Source organism: Neopelma chrysocephalum, unplaced genomic scaffold, assembly GCF_003984885.1.
Source record: "Neopelma chrysocephalum unplaced genomic scaffold, ASM398488v2 Primary Assembly neopelma1_97102, whole genome shotgun sequence".
NCBI classification, from domain to species: domain Eukaryota; kingdom Metazoa; phylum Chordata; class Aves; order Passeriformes; family Pipridae; genus Neopelma; species Neopelma chrysocephalum.
Window position 1 is genome coordinate 5,318,955 of NW_020925744.1, and position 16,433 is coordinate 5,335,387.

General features: G+C 37.2%; 1 protein-coding gene across 7 annotated transcripts in view; it reads left to right on the forward strand.

Annotated features, from left to right (window-relative positions):
* ADAMTS6 (ADAM metallopeptidase with thrombospondin type 1 motif 6) overlaps positions 1 to 16,433 on the forward strand; it is a 155,694-nt gene that overhangs the window by 138,087 nt on the left and 1,174 nt on the right. For 6 of the 7 annotated variants that reach the window (XM_027671515.1, XM_027671520.1, XM_027671516.1 and 3 more), the window contains 2 exons: positions 914 to 1,070; positions 5,653 to 9,379. In XM_027671515.1, the coding sequence (XP_027527316.1) occupies positions 914 to 1,070; positions 5,653 to 5,762 (267 nt within the window). In that variant the 3' untranslated portion in view covers positions 5,763 to 9,379. Of the gene's footprint in view, positions 1 to 913; positions 1,071 to 5,652; positions 9,380 to 16,433 lie in introns of those variants that run through there. The other variant, XR_003532257.1, reaches the window with a different exon arrangement.

The window sequence follows — 16,433 nt, forward strand, 5'->3', positions numbered from 1 at the left end:
AATAGTCCTTCCTACGTTTTTTGGAAGGGTAATTTGGGATATGACAATATAGCATTTTTTAGTATTTTTAAATTGCATTTAACTTCCATGAGAAACATGATGGAAATACAAAGCCAATTCCTATTTTAGTAAGATATCTATATCTGTCTCTGAAAAAAACCCACTTTGAAATCAATAGAATTTTGCATGAGATACATTGAATTACCACACAGGAAGCTAAACTGTTACAGGACAGGCTGAATAGTGCTGCCATTGTGCAGTGTTTCTAAATATGATTTACTAAGTTTCCTTCTTTCTTTATGTTTTTGCATCTCAGTTGCGATCAGTGGCCTGTTTCTAGAATAATAATTCAGTGATTCAGTTTCTCTTTGCTGGGTAATTTGCTACTCATGAAAATAAAACACTTCAGCTTAACTAACCAGGGAACAATCATTTGTGATATTACAGTCTAGTCGGCTTTTCTTTTATGGTACTTGTTCAGATGCACATTTATGTTAAGGTGATATTGTACTAAAATTGTAGCCGTTTAGTTATGGAAATTAAAAATGTTTTGGAACAGCAAAGTATTTTTGTTTGAAAGTCACTTTACTTTTTCCTTATGAAAAGGTCGTCTAACAGATTTGAATTCTTGTTCTTTTTGGTTTTTCTTCTTTATTCTAAAGTGATTATGTCTCTTTTAAAAAATTCATTTAAACTCAGAATTATATACGAAATAGTGTGAATTATATTCTTATACCTCAAACCTGAACTTTTCAGGGAGTCAAGATGGCATTGCATTTTCTTTTCCTTGAAAGACAAATGCTCGCACGTACTATCAAAAATAAAAATTCTAAACCGTTTTTTGAAAATTATATTCTCTATATTTAAAAATTGGATCCAAATTTCTGAATTTTTTATCTTTCTTACTTTTTAGTGTTCTGCACAGTGTGGTCTTGGGCAACAGATGAGAACAGTACAGTGCCTCTCATACACTGGACAAGCATCCAGTGAGTGTCCAGATACTCTTAGACCTCCATCAATGCAGCAGTGTGAAAGTAAATGTGACAGTACTCCCATTTCCAACACAGAAGGTAAGTTTGCCATCTTAATATAATTTATTCTGAAAAGAATAAAGTGACATGGTCAGAATAAATGACTGCATTTAATTATTAGTAAAAATCTATATGATATCATCTCTCAGACGGCAAATTATTTTTTTTACAATTATTTCCCGATTAGTCATTGTAGTTCAGTGGTAAAGTCAATGGAAACCTAAATAAAGGTTCTTTGTTTAAAAAGATACCCTTAAAATATATAGCCTAAGTCATGAACAAAATACTATTGTTTTTACCATTGGTTTTCTAGTCTATTGTTTCAGTGGAAATGTTCATAATAGCAGTGGGAGCATGACACTTTTTATCCACTGACCTTCTGCGTGATTTATCAGTGTTAAACACAACAATGTGGTGGAAAAAATAGTAAATACTGTATTCATTTGAAGACTGGGACCATAGATTTAATTTGTTTTTTAAAGGCAAGTTTGTCCTACAGTCTACCTGGGTTTGGTGGTCATTCAATGCCTACTGTATTCAGCTATGTGCATGCCATAGATTCAAAATTGTCATAAAAATCTGTCAGATAAAGATGTCTGTGATGAAATGGTAGCACACTAAAATCTTCCCAGAAATACGCTGATGGTTCAATGTGTGAGCACCGTAATTTACTGCTTAGAAGTTTTAATTTAAAGTAGAGGCTTATCATCCCATGTTGTCATTTGAAAACAGTTTCATAATACAATTTTTGTGGGCTGTTTTAATTCCCATTATTTATATTATTTCTATAATTTCTGTTAATATTAATTTTAATATTAATATTTCTATTAATAGTCCTATCATTTCTACTTATTCGTATTATTCCTTTTATTTCATTGTTTAGTGTTCTCAAGTAATCTTTAAGTGGTAGTTATCAGTCTAGGAAACATTCTACCCTTTAAAGCTCAAAGGCTACATGATATTTACTTTACAAACACAGATGTTGACTTTTGTCCAAAGTAAGGAAGGTAGTAAATTACTTATAAGTGGGCATGAATCAGTCCCAGTCTCCTCTGAATTTCAAGATGACAAGGTCGTATTTTTATTTGTGGTAATTACACTAGTAATTCTTCAGTATGCTAATCTCTTGTAGAAGAATGCAATCGGGGTTTCTGTGTGTGATCTCTGTACACTGGGTGGCTGTGAACTTCTTTACAGTAGAACTGCACAGGCTAACTATGAACAGTAAGTCTGTTGGCAGTAGTGGTTTTTAGGGATTTATACCTTCACTGGAAAATTCTTGGGATCCTCAAATAGAAAATGTTGAAAATCACACAATATTTCAGATGGATGTCAGCTTTTTGGCCTGTACTCTGAGAGAGCCAGGAGCAAGCCAGCTCCTTACTGACAGCCATCCAGGCTCATTAGCATGGTTAGGAAGAATCTAAGGGAAAAAGTTTGTGACCTGGCTATCAGTATTTGGATTTCAAGGAAGGAGTCAGGTCTCCCAGAGAGAGGCTTTGTCTGCTCGGGAGTGCATGTGTGTAAAAAGCATACCTGCCCACACATGGGGACTTTGTATACATGCCATCTCATAATACTGACTTGTGCTTTCGGCTCCATTGTGGGATAAAGGCAACTTCAGCAAAAGCTCATTGGTTTGCAGCAGGGTCAGGTTAGCTGAGTGGGTTTGCTTCCTATTTCAAACCCCAGCAAACCTGATTCCCTTTGCTTCCAAACTCTGGTGCTTGCAGCCTATGGAACCCATTCAACAATTTCTGAACAATTTAGTTTTGCTAACCAAAGTTAAAAACGTGAGGGTTTTTTGGAAGCTTGAGCCACTCTGCAGTATAATGATCATATTGGTAAAGTTTGGAAAAATTTTCTTGGGGAAAGTAATGGATTGTTTGTATAAAAAAAGATAAAAAATTTTAGGGGTACTGGAATACTAAAAGAAAGTTACAGTGTATCTTGTCACATTTTACATGTGCTTTAGCTCTTCGTTTTTTCAAAGCTTTTCATTGGTGATTTAGAATATTGTAGATGTGGTTTTGATGGGCTGCCACTGATGAGGGTAACATTGCATTTGCTGATGAAATTGAACTACAAGCAGCACCTACAACACCATTTGATATGTATTCAGAATTATTTTATTCTCTTAAGTACATATATATCTGCTGAATCTAAACTGCTAAAGCCCATCTAAAAGTTCACCTGAAAAACTATTTTGTCTTTTTTTATGTCATTTCAGTTTTCCTTATACACCTTTGCAGTTTCTTTCACTGGAGGCAAAGTGACATTCTGTAATTTACTTATTGTAAAATGATAGGTAATATCATAATATTGTGTGATCTAGCCACAAACTTCAGGAAGGGAGAGTTTAACACATGTAGCTTTCTGAAACTTATTAACAGTAGTTATTGGGAGCAAAAAGGGCTCTGCTAAACCTCTTCCATTCAACAGTCCTTTGAAGAACAGGCTACTTATTCAGCCACCATATCTATTTCAAAACTGATTTTTAAAACAGAAGTTGTGGGCAACTTACAGAATGTTGTCTCATTGCTGTCCAAACAGCATTAGCTGAACCAGTTCAGTTTTACTCAAGAGGAAGGATAACTTAAAGGAACATGAAAAAGGATAATTTCTAACCCTACTTTTAGCAAAAATGGAGTTAGTGGCTTTACTTGTATTTGGCTAAATACAGTGTGTATGAGGACCTGAAATATTTCTGGAAGAGACTTGACCTCTTTTGTGAAGAGTTTTTGAAACTTAGTCAAACACAGCGACCATTTGTGGTAGAGAAATATGTCTGTTTCAACCAGCTACCCCCAGTATCTTTTCTTCTGGCATTCAATTATGTTTCCAAATTAAGAATTAAAAAAATAGAAAAGCAGTATGTAAAACGTTGAGTAGGTGGAGTAAAAAAATTGCAAGTGTTGTATCTGTGTTAATGAAATGAAAGTTTAAATAATTTCCTGACCTCTACTTGCTTAGCTAAAACCATGCATATTGGAATTATCAGAAATGCCACTCAGAATAGACTCATAAGTTCAGCCTCATGAATGCTTTCCTGGGTTCAAATACTAAATATTCTCATTTGCACTCAACTTGCTACTACAGTATGCTTGCAAATGTCAACACTGTGTCCATAACTACCTGTCCCAGAGTAAAAATAATGTGATAGGAGATTAGGATTGTACATGCCAATTGTGTTTGTTTCAGTCTTGCTTTTTTCCTTTTTTTACTTGTTTGGTCTGCCTGTTGTCTCTTTAATATTTGGTTTACAGACATCTCAGAGTCAAGGAGTGTTGTTCTGTCATGCCTTGAACAACAGTATTGTAGCTTCCTCCAGTCATCACTTCTAGTTATCATATCAACACAAAATATAATAATGGTCGAAGTACTAATATTTGTTCATTTCCTTTTGATTCACTTTTTCTTTGTAACTTGTAATTTGAGAAAGATTATGGAAAGAATCCAGTATCAAATGCAACCTTAAAAGCGTAAAAATTCATAGCATTCTCTTCAGACAAATAATATTCTGATAAATAAATCTAATTTCATTCTTCCCATCACTTAATTTATTTAATTCAAACTTAGAGGTTTTACTTTTTCTCCATATACATCTCTTCCAAATTCCTATGTTTGAAGCAAAGCTCCTTCACAAAGTCCCATTTTTAATGTGTTGGGAAGGCACTGTGCAAATGCTTTAAACTAAAAATCTGTCACAATATTCACTTTAGTGAAGAGGAAATCTGCAGCAGCAGCATTTGAGCTGTAGAACCTGTGTACCCCTGGACTCTCATATGTAGATCCATATCCACTGCATCAGGATAAGAACTGAGCAAGGACTAAACTTTTCCATTCCCTGCAGAGCCTCCTGTATTGTACCCCCAAAGTCACTTTAGATACATTCCACAGAAAGGGATGCAAAAGAAGGAAACCTTCCTCTGTGACTTGATCTCTGTTCTCCCTTTCTAGGAGAGTTACCTGCTGGTATGACATAGGCTGCTGAGGCAGTAAGCCCAGCATATAGGGAAAACACAACTATGAAAAAAGCTTTTACGTGTCTGTTACAGGCATAAAAATGCCTTTCCCTCAAACATAAAAGAAATTGTAGATGTGTGGAACCAAGCCTGAAGTATAATCCACCATTCACTTTGGTCACCAAACACACACTGTTGGTGCCATTATTCATAATACTTGTCGTTTTCTCCATCCCTATTATCTGCAGTGCACATTCTGTTTCAAGGATTCTTACAAATGCAGAGCTGTGGTACCAGATAGTGTGAATTATTTCAGACCTTGGATAAGCTCTCATTAATGGATAGAATAACTCCTGAGACTGAAGCTATAAAAATATTGTAAAAAAATTACGTTTCCTAGCTGTCTAAAGTGTTCAATTATCTGAATAAATGATAACTCTTCCAAGGCAAAGAAGGCATACTCCTAAATGTCTGAAGGCCCTGCAAACATTTTTATGGCTTTTTAAAATATATTGTATGCACTAGACTGGACTAGAAAGAGTAATTATAAAGAAAGCAAGAAGGATGGTTAGAGTAGCATGTTAAATGTCAAATTCTCTTGGTACTTCAGTTTTTATTTCTGATTTTTTTCTCTCTTTAATGTTCTTAATTATTAGAGTGCAAAGATGTGAACAAAGTGGCATATTGCCCATTGGTGCTGAAGTTCAAGTTCTGTAGTCGAGCATACTTCAGACAGATGTGCTGCAAGACCTGCCAAGGACACTGACCCACTGAAAGCACAAGAATGTGCCTTGTTATTACCATTGTGGAAATGTTCATCGAAGAGAGCCACGCAGCGGAATGAGATTGACGTCCTTGCAAATGCATTACCCTGTGGAAAACATAACCACTGGTCAGCCCCAGCTGACAGGATTTCAATATTATTTTAACTTCTGTGAAGTGGGATTTATTAATCCAAAGTGCTGGACACAGTATAATGAGGGGATGCCAAATTAGAAAAATGCACACAACACATATAGAATAGCTTACTTTGGAACATTTGTGTTCCTTTGACTAAATCCAATAGTCTGTTTACCTCCTTGGACCATTAAAATAATTTTTATTATGGACTTAGCAATGACACTGAATCCATTTCTATTTAAAACTGTTTAGGATGTAGTTCTTATGACTTGGTCTACTATGGAAGTAAAGAAGAATCAAAAAAATGTTAAGTCATAGCTTAAAAATGTTAACTACTTTATCTCTCAACACGACACCACAATTTAAATTATAAAAGGAGCTTGGAAATGTTATTTAAGGAGAAGAAATCTTTTAGAAAAAGAATTATTTTTCCTTCATTCCACCTAATTCCCTATGGAGTAATCCGTATTTCCTGAACATTGCTTTGAGCCTTATATAAAGCTACACTAAATAGAACAACCATGAGGGACTTAGTTTTAAGAGATGCAATAGTTATTGCAGTGGTGCACAAAATACAAGTGTGCTATGAAACAAAATGAAATCTGCATTGTAGCCACCTTACCATTGTCCAAGTGAAACTGAGATTTCCACTGAAAGGCAACATATTTCAGTGTCGTGGAGGCGGCATACTCCAATAGAGGTGAAGACTTTATTGCCAGCTCCTTTACTACTACCATACAGGTTGCTTAGAACTTACACTTTCGACTCCAGCTCACTTTTGTTTAGAACACCAGCCACAAAGAAGAGACAACTTTGTGGGCATCTAGATCTGGTTACTCTTGATTCTCCAAAACTGAGGAATTTGAATGCAAAAGATAAACCTACTGTGTAATAGCAACAGTCCTTTGCACAACTGAATGTATTGCAGATATTCCCTTTTTTGATACCGTAGCAGAGGTATTGTGTATTAAAAAAAAAAAGAAAGGGAATGTTCTGTTCAGGAGATCACATCTGAGTGGGCAAGGATTTCAACCAAAGAATAAATGACTCCTGGAGGAATCTAGATTCTGTTCAAGTGAGAAGTCAGAAGTGTGCTTGAGCCAAGAGGCCTGTTGGACTATCAGGAGTAAGGCACACTGGAAAAGGGGTGGATGGAATGAATCCTGGCCAACTTTACCTAAATGGCCAGGTGCACATTTAAAGTTGGACCATATTTAAAGCAGGGGGCAGCTTTCAGCATGAGATTGGAACAAACTCATGCCTCTGGATTAGAGGCTAGATGCCTTAACTATTCACTGCCATGCTCCACTTATTTCATATTACCATATTTTTAATATTCACCAAATACTTGCATTTTAAAAAGTAAAACCAAACTACTTAGGCAAATCACAATCAGGAATCTAGCATAAAGAAGTTAATTGTCATGCTCCTCTTCCCTTTCAGTTTTCAGTAACAGACTCAACAAGGAGATAAGGAAAGTAGATACTTGTTTATATTAATATATTGTACTTGAACACTTGCATTTTACAGCAGGTACTTGATGAATGTGCTTTTGTGTCCAACTATGCCTCCTTTGTTGTAATGCAATTAAAATTATGTGAACAATAATATGTTACAAATTCTAACTCAAATAGCACTTTTTTAAAGAAAAGTAATCTTTTCAGTGAAAAATAATTTCAAAATATGAGATTGAAGTGTACCAATGTATTTTACCAATAACAAGCCAAATATATTGCACACTATTTACTAATGTGAATTAACATGTAACAATAGATACTTTTAACAGGACTCATACTATGAAATCCCCCCAGCATATTGACAGTCTGTCCGTGGGGTTTGTGTAGCCCATGTACTCATGACCATCGAATTCCTGTCATCTGCTACCTCTTGCCAGTATTTCCACTTTCATACACTTGTGACCAGTGGAATTAATTTACAGTTGGCTTATGTGTATTTACATGTGCTTATTATCTGTTGCTCTCATCAGCATGTAAACAACTTCTGTTAAAACTGACACCGGTAGATAAAAAAATCCCAGTTTTTTCGAGTTGCACATAGGGAGTAAGGGCAGTATGCAGTCCTTCTCTGTTAAGTGAATTGACTTTCTATATCCTTTTGACAAAACACCTTGGTGCTAGCATGCCCTGGCTAGGTCAGAAATATGATGAAAGGATAAGGGGTTATTATGGCATTCCCTGAACAAGAGGCCTCTTTGTATCAGGGCCTAGTTTTCTCTAGGGCATAATTTTGTTTATCAGCTAATGTGTCTTTTCAGCTAACAAGAAAAGGGTGTTCTGTGTATTTAAAGAAACCTTTTCCTCTTTTACCTCACTTAGGACATTAAAATTGTTAAGGAGTGTTTCCAAAGACACATTTTGCTCTCTTACTGGTGCTAGAACACCAGGGATTCTGATGTTTACTCTGCAATGTAACAGCACTGAGATTGGAATTTAAAGAACTCCCTGGAGCAACATTGAATTGTATGGTTAAAGGGAACAAAATACAGAATGTATGTGGATTTACAAACTACGCAACACTTTAGACTAAGACTAAAATATGAAACCTAATTCAAAGAAAAATAATTGGTGTCTACAGCACAGTTCATTGCTGCTGCTACACTGTAGCCATCTATGTAGTCTAAGCTAAATATTCCTTAATAGTGACAAAAGGACTATTTGTGCAGGCTATAAATATGACAGGCCTAGAATCAAATAGTAGAATACAAAATGCAGAAACTAATCTGGTGCCAGTACTTCCACTGAGCAATACTATCAGCTGAAGAAGATCAAAACAGAAAGAAAAATCAAGAGATTAATCCCTCAAGGTGTATACATGCAAAAATAGTCCATTTCGTTAGGAACTTTATAATGGGGTGAATGTCACATAGATATCCTTAATAATACTGACTGAAATTACCTTTGTATTATTGTGATTAGTTGCTTATTATTTTATACTCAGTATTAATGTGGTACACTGTTACATTATTATTATTTTTGCTTTTGTAAATTATATTCTAATTTATTGTCATGTTTCTTAACACTTGTTCTACATGCATTCTTCTGCTTGTAATGAAAACACAAATACTGTAACACTCGATGCAGTGAAATTCCACACCAGGCACAGATTTGTTTTTAATATAGATAATTTAGTAAAATAAAACTGCAGCTTTTAAGATTGATACCCATGGTATTGTTGTCTCTTCCCTGATTTACAGTTGCTAGAATTCTGTATGCTTAACATTTACTTTGTCAATTGCATCAAAATATATATATAAGGTGTTTTCTTTCAAGTAACATCTATGTTATGCTAGAATCCTGTCCTTGGCAGCAGCAATGTTTGTCATATAGAAGGAAATAAGGAAAATGAAAATTCAGGAACATGGTCATGTACATTATTAGATAATATTTTAGCCTAAGCAGTAATATAGATCAAGAATGAAATTAGTGGCAGCAAAAATATTCTGTACTTCATGGAATTATTTCATTAACAGCCAATCAGTAATAACAATAAATGTCCTTCTTGCATTGAGTTTTTAAGGTTTTATCTGAAGTTTATCTGAAGTCATGATGTTTTTAAATGTAAAGAAGAAAGTGATTTCAGAAAACTTGGTACATAGGTCACTGTTGCTGAGGGGTATTTCCTTTCTTACTTGGTAGAGTAAAAGTAATTTGTTATGGAAATCTCTGATCAAGTCCCATAAAATACTTCTTATTTCTGAGTTAAAATCTAGTTTCTGGTTTAACAAAATTAAGCACTACTGTTATGAGTAAGATGTGAAAGAAACTACAGAGAACCTTAAATATTTTTATAAGGTATTTACTAATTTTGGTTATTCTTTTTTATTCTATTTACAAATGAGGATTCACAAAACAATTACTTGTTTTAAAAGTATGGGTATTTCTATCTGTATTTGATCACAAAGTTTTACTGCCCTTCAGATCAGAAGTCAAGGATGGAGTAATTTTCTCTGTCATTGCAAGGCTTTTGTGACTTTCCTCCCATACATTTACACCACAAGTTATAACCTGATAGGTTTCCCATTATTGTTCAGTTTTTCATATTATTTTTTCTCCCCAGAGCATTTGTGTTTTGGATTATAATGACAAACTGAGTACACTGAAACAGATGCTATTGTGCTTCTCTCTCCTTTTCTCTTCCTGCTGCATTAAAGCTAACATCACCCATGATGACTATAGAATTCCTGGCACACAACATTCCCTTCGGTCTTCTTAAAATGTAGTTTTCCTGCACCCAAACTTCCTTCTGCACCTGAACTTCATTCTGACCCTGAACTTCCTTCTGAAGCCAACTGTGCTATTATAATTCTCTATTACACTTCTTCAGTTTATTTCTTGAGGAAATGAACATCGTTTTTACCTGAGATACTGGCTTTTCCTTTCTCTGATTTCCCTTGCTATACCGCAAAACTGTTCTTTCTTGAGTAAACTCCCTCTTCTATCTGAAAATGCCTGATCTACAAAAAGCACTTTTAAGTATCCTCTGTAGAATGCTGAATGGACCTTGTTTATTTTCGTTACTTCTTTATTATTTTTTTATTGTTGTAGGAACCAATTTCCAGGAGTCTTCTGGCTCCTCTTCTGTGGAGGTTTACTGCAATAGATTTAGGATGAATCTTGTAAGCCTCATCTTGAGTCAGTCAGACATCAATCTAAGAGTCTTGTAGAAGGCCATTGCTAAGCTGAGGCTGTCATTCTCCAAGAAGTGACACCCTTCTGGCCATCTTCTCTTCACCACAAACAACAATTAGGTCAAGGGGTGGGTGATTGCTTCTGTGTGGTCCCTCCAGAATTTGTCCTAGACAGAATGGTGTAAGAGCATTTGCATGCACTAATCAGGATGGAATCCCAAACAAATTTGTAAGGGCTCAGTCAGCCACAGTGAACAAGGTTCACTACAGCACTATTGAGTGGGTTGTTTCCCAATATATTTGGCCTGGATAAAGTGGGAGTTCATGTCCAGTTTAGGAAACTGAGCCACTCAGAATGTGGTATGGTGTACATTTAAGGATACCATATCCCTTAAACTGGCATACAACCTAAGCACCGCACATCATTTATTTTCTTCGTTTTCTGCACAGTACTGACATTTTCATTGAGCTGGACAGGCTGCAGGACACAGTTTATGTTCAGAGGTCATATAGCTGCCAGTCAGACAATTACTGAAGTCTGTCCTGGAAAGGTTATGTGTATGTATTTCTGCATTAAGAGCAGGAAGATTCAATTTCCACAAAAAAGAAGACCTTTTCAGAGAAGACTCAGCAAGATCAGTAAATAAATAATCTCACTTCTTTAGTAATCCTGTTCAGAATAAATTTATCAGATCACAATTTGAGATAGAAAAGGAAGTGTTTTGGAAGCTAGAAGCAAAGGCTCAGCCAGCAAGTGTGCCAGGCTTCGGTTGCTATGACCACACAGCGATCAGATCTGACCTGGATGATAAGGCATAAGTCATGAATGTTGGAAACTTGATTTCTTAATGTGCATCAAAATCAGTATATTTGTTTATTCTTCTCCATTTATTATTCTCCCCACCTTGACATCAAAGTCTCCAAATGTACACTCTGTTGCAGTGTTTATAACATAACAAAATTATCCCTCATATTGTTTCAAAACCCATCTCACAGTATGATTATCCTTTGCAAGGTCAGTCTGCTGAGTAGAATCTACCTCCGCCAGTGCTAACTAATGCTTCTGAGTAATGCTCTATCTGCAAGTTTAGTGTGAGGTAACAGTTCTGGACATATGGGAATGTCTTCAGTTATGTCTCTACAGAGAAACCACAGACCTAAAGTTAAGTGGAATTTCGGGAGGCAAACTTCAAATGAGAATACATTTTAAGTTACTATTGCCACATTTGTTCTGAGGTCAGCTCTGCTTTATAAAACAAATAATTTTACAGAAATGCAGTGGACTTGGTAGGGTCACTGCCTCCTAACATCTCTAAATACTGATCAGAAATAGGAGCAGGACAACATGCACACCTGACAATGTGTGGTTGAAAAGTTTGCCGTCCATTTTGCAGGACACTCAGAATCTGCTCCTCAGAATCTACACACTGGGACAGGATTTCTCTTTCCTCCATTTTCTCCTCCCCCGTGGGTGGCTGCTTCTCCTCTTTCTCACTGCTTTCACATATCTGGGGATCTCATATTTGATGTGCACTACTGCTGTCTTTGATCAGATACTTTAACATAAATCTTTAATAAGAATTTCACATCTGTAACTTAACGTTGTATTTTAAAAATGCTAACTTTAGGCTAGTTTTATGAATTATTTATTGAAGTGTAAAAACAAATAAAATCTAAATAAGAATTAAATTCTAGAAATGCTTTTTTTTTCAAATAATATACTAAGTAAAGATAATTTTCAACATTTTTTCTACTACCATAATTACAGACCTGATCAGATATTTTTTGCTATTGTGAAAAATACTGAGATAGGAAAGAATATAAATAGAAGGGACTGAGCCTCTTTTTTGGTCTTAGATTCTCTTTCACATTTAGCCTTTGCTATTGAAATGCACTATCAAAACAAGACCCTCTGCAGCAAAAAGGAATCTCAGTCATCTCATTGGGCCTTTCTGGCTCAGTTTCATTAGAAGTTTATTTATCTAAAATAAGGTTACATTATTGAAACTGTTCTGTCAATTAGCAGATAACATTTGACTTCAGATGTATTATTCTTCACAAGCATTTTGTCAAGGATAGGGCTGGTAAGTGATTTTCTAGAGAGGAGGGGAGGTATGATGGCTGTAATTACATGTAGCAATATGTTACTCAGAGGCCTTGTGAAATAGAGTGCTGAACAGTGTATTTAATTAAAAGGGGAAAGGATATTAAGCTGCATTTTGTACCAGCTGCAAAAGGACAGCAGGGGAGACTATTCCCTTTCAGTTTTCAGTGAGGTTTAAGAAGCTGGCTCAGCACTGGTTGCTCACTGCAATCCGTGGTAAGATGTTTGTAAAGCTAAGGATGGATGTCCTGAATTCTATTTCCATGGGGTTGGGTTTGGGGTTTTTTTTAACTTTCTTATCCTGATCAACCCAAGAAAGGTCTCAAGAATTAAGACAAATATCATTCTGTAAATCATCTCCCCCAGATTTGTGAAGTTGCAATGCAATTTTTGCCACTTCTTGCAGTTGTGATGATCACAAATTTTAATGAAATAAAAGCTAAGAATGGTGTGTTTCTGGCCTCTGGATGTGTCCCTTCACTCCCTTTCTGCTCTAGCTGGAAAACTGCCATGTGGCCTTTTTGCCCTCAGTAGGAGCAAAACAGGTTTCTAGTGCCATTGGGCTTGCTGGCTGCTCATCTGCACTCCCAGGCTGAGTGCAGACAGTAAAATGTGTGGATGTGGCTTCAGACATTGCAGGTCCCTTGGACCAGCACCACATAAAGTTGGTTTTGGAGGGATGTGGACTTTCTGTCATCTGTCTCGCATGCTGGGGACAGGGTGCGCTCCACGGACACGCCCTTCCCAGAGCATCTTCCAGATTAAGCCTTCCTACAGCAGCGGGTGTCCTTCAGCCCTTTGTGGGGGCTCAGCTGTGGCCCGTGGCCGCTCAGAGCTGCAGCCAGGATAGTGTTGAAATGGGCAGGCCTGCCATGGGGTCTGGCTGGGGCTGGACAAGCCCTGTTCACTTGTGTGTGGAGGGGAGAGCTACTGAGCTCCAAGCTGTGATGGGTCTCGTCTGCAAACAGCTGGAACCCAAGAGGAGGCTGAGGGCTGGGCATGGGTTAGCCTCACTCCAGGAAACTGTGGGTCTGGGGAGTGCTCTGGGTAAGGAGCACCTGTAGCCCTTCCTGGCTGGGCTGAGCAGCAGCCACTGCCCAGCCTCCAGCTCACTACAGCTGGAGAAGTGAAGGGGCTGCTGCAGCTCCAAAGGGAGAAGACCCTGGATAAGAGCAAGAGGGGTTAAGAGGGCTTAAGCTAAGGTGGAAGGCCAACAACAGTGGGTCTGGGGGAGCTATGCTGGGGCCACCAGGCTGGGAAAGCTGTGGAGGTGCCAGAGAGTAGGGAGGGAGAGTGGGGCCATGAGATGGAGTAGTGGAGTTAGAATGTGCCTGAGGCACTGAGGAAATCTCAGGTAGGGAGGGGATATTGAGGCAAGGGTTGGATAAATCGGTGCAGACCATAGCTCCCAGCCGGAAGTGCCCCTACAGTGGAGAGAAAATGGCTCCCATGGATAATGGAGTGCAAGAAACTTCTAGAAAATCCTTGACTCAGAGATATCAAAGGGACTTTCTTATGCAGAAGCTCAAGTCCTCAGGGTGGAGAGCCCATGCAGGGACTGCAGAGATAGAGAGACCCTTGGGCAGTTTGATCCCTTCATGGAACACCTGAAGCTATACATACTATTAAAAAAGGAAGCTACAACTCTCTTAGTGATTTGCAGCAGTGAGCAGAAATTTGGATAACCTGTTTAATGGCCGTGCTCTATTTAGCAGATGAGTGAACTGCAAATGATCACAAAAAGTAGCGATTGCAAAACTTATGTCCATAAATCTGCCTGCAGCAAAGACAGCTGCATTCTTGAATGCCAGATGCTCACTGGGTCCTGTGTAATTCTGCTGAACTGATGAACAAATGCTTACAGAGTGTGTTGACTCTCAGCTAGTCATCACGATAGTGAAGAGCTCCCAAGAGGTATGTTGCTTGTCAACAGTGTGAGACTTAAAGCCTTCAAAACAATAAGTCTTGAATCTCCTTTATAAATAAAAGAGAGTGGTAACATGTTTTGGTAAACTTTGCACTGAAATTTTGATCATTCCTCTGTGGCTTAAGCAACTTGGTTACAAAAGCAGTCACCTTGCATAGTGTGTCCAGTGTTGTGCAATGGAGTCTGGTGGTTACATGTTAAGTGTCACCTTGGTTTTCCTTGTGTTTTCCTTTGTGTGTCATTCAGTCGTATATGTTTATCTCTGGTTTGGTTCAGTTCATTCTGGTTTTGGAAGTGTGGCCTATTCTTACCTGGATATAGTCTATGGAAGTTTGGAAAGGGATGCACATATGAAGAGTCAGCCCTACTTCTCAAAAATCTTGAGCCAAGATTTGGAAAAAAATCATGCAACTGTCTGTGAAAAATAACCCACCAAACCAAAATCAAACTTCTGAGTTACTATTCTCTTATTAGCCTTTTTTTCACATTTCCCCCACTCTGTACATTGAGGAAAGTCAGAAAATTACTTTCGAAGGGTAAGAGGAAAGGTAGGAACAACAACTGGATTTATGTCACTGAATAGTCTTTCAGTAGAAAACACAAACACTTTCACACATTATAGAATTACAGGGCCTGCAAAATAAATAGCCCATTTTTATTAAGAATGAAATAGTCACTACACTTTTAAGGAAGTGATAGGTATCTTTCTCAGTGAAGGCAACTTTTCTAAAACTTTAGGCTTTCACCCTCATTTTATAAAAATAATGATTTTACTTCATTGGTAATGATGGTATAGAAAAATAAGATCTTCCTCCCCAAAATTGCTGTTGCTTTTCTGTTTTTGAAATTTAATCCCGACTAACAAGGGTGACTGTGCTAACAGCTAAACTGTTTGGAATTCTGGATTCTGTTGTTAAGAGAACTCAACATTCTTAAAATGGTCCTTAATGAAATATATAATAGTTTTGCACATAGGGCCAAATACATTATGCTACCTTTATTTCCTGTGCTACTTCTGTATACCATAACTGATGATGAAATAACAAGCAAATTAATGTCTAAATATGACCATATTTTTTTTAAAAATTAGCTAAGTAAATAGTTTTAATAACTTCCTGATCATTTCTTATGTAGAAGGTGCCACAATGGTATCTAAGCAGTCTCACATATTAGTCAAGTATCACTGATATTTTCAGAACATTTTTAGCAGGTTAATAGGTCCCATATTTAATAGATCAGAATTAAGCCTTGCAATTCAGTGCTATAACCCACTTTGGGTGTTCAGCTGCCCAAGCCTTGAATGACCTTTTTTCTTGGTTTGGTTTTTTCCCCCCATATACTTGGCATTGTATTGCATTCGCTAAAATTAAAAGAAAAGTGTTATACAGAGGCAGGTCCAGAGGAAAATGCTCCAGATTGCCACTTATCAGCCTTGACTATGAAGCCAGACTCTTCTTTCTCCAATTCTGGCTTTGCTCAAATTTTTCTTCCAGCTTTTTGGCCAAGCTGAGTATTTCAGAAGACAGCCTTTTGTACTGCACATGCAGCCTTGATTCACTCTCCAAGTCTGAAATATACAGAATGGGGCAGAGGTCATTAATGAAAAATTGTTCTGTGATCATTAAAGTATGTAGCATAACATCATGGACAGATGAGGGGAGGGAGGGAGTGTTGCAGACTCACAGGGAGTGTCCTGAGGTCCAGGCTTTCCCTGCTGAAATGCTGTTACTTCCCTCAATTTTAGGAATTGTCACATTCACAGGAAAAGAATGCAGTGGTGTTTAGTCTCTTAGACTGGAATCAACATTTACACAAGAAAATGTTAGACAAGTAAGTAAACAGCTATTTACCCAACATC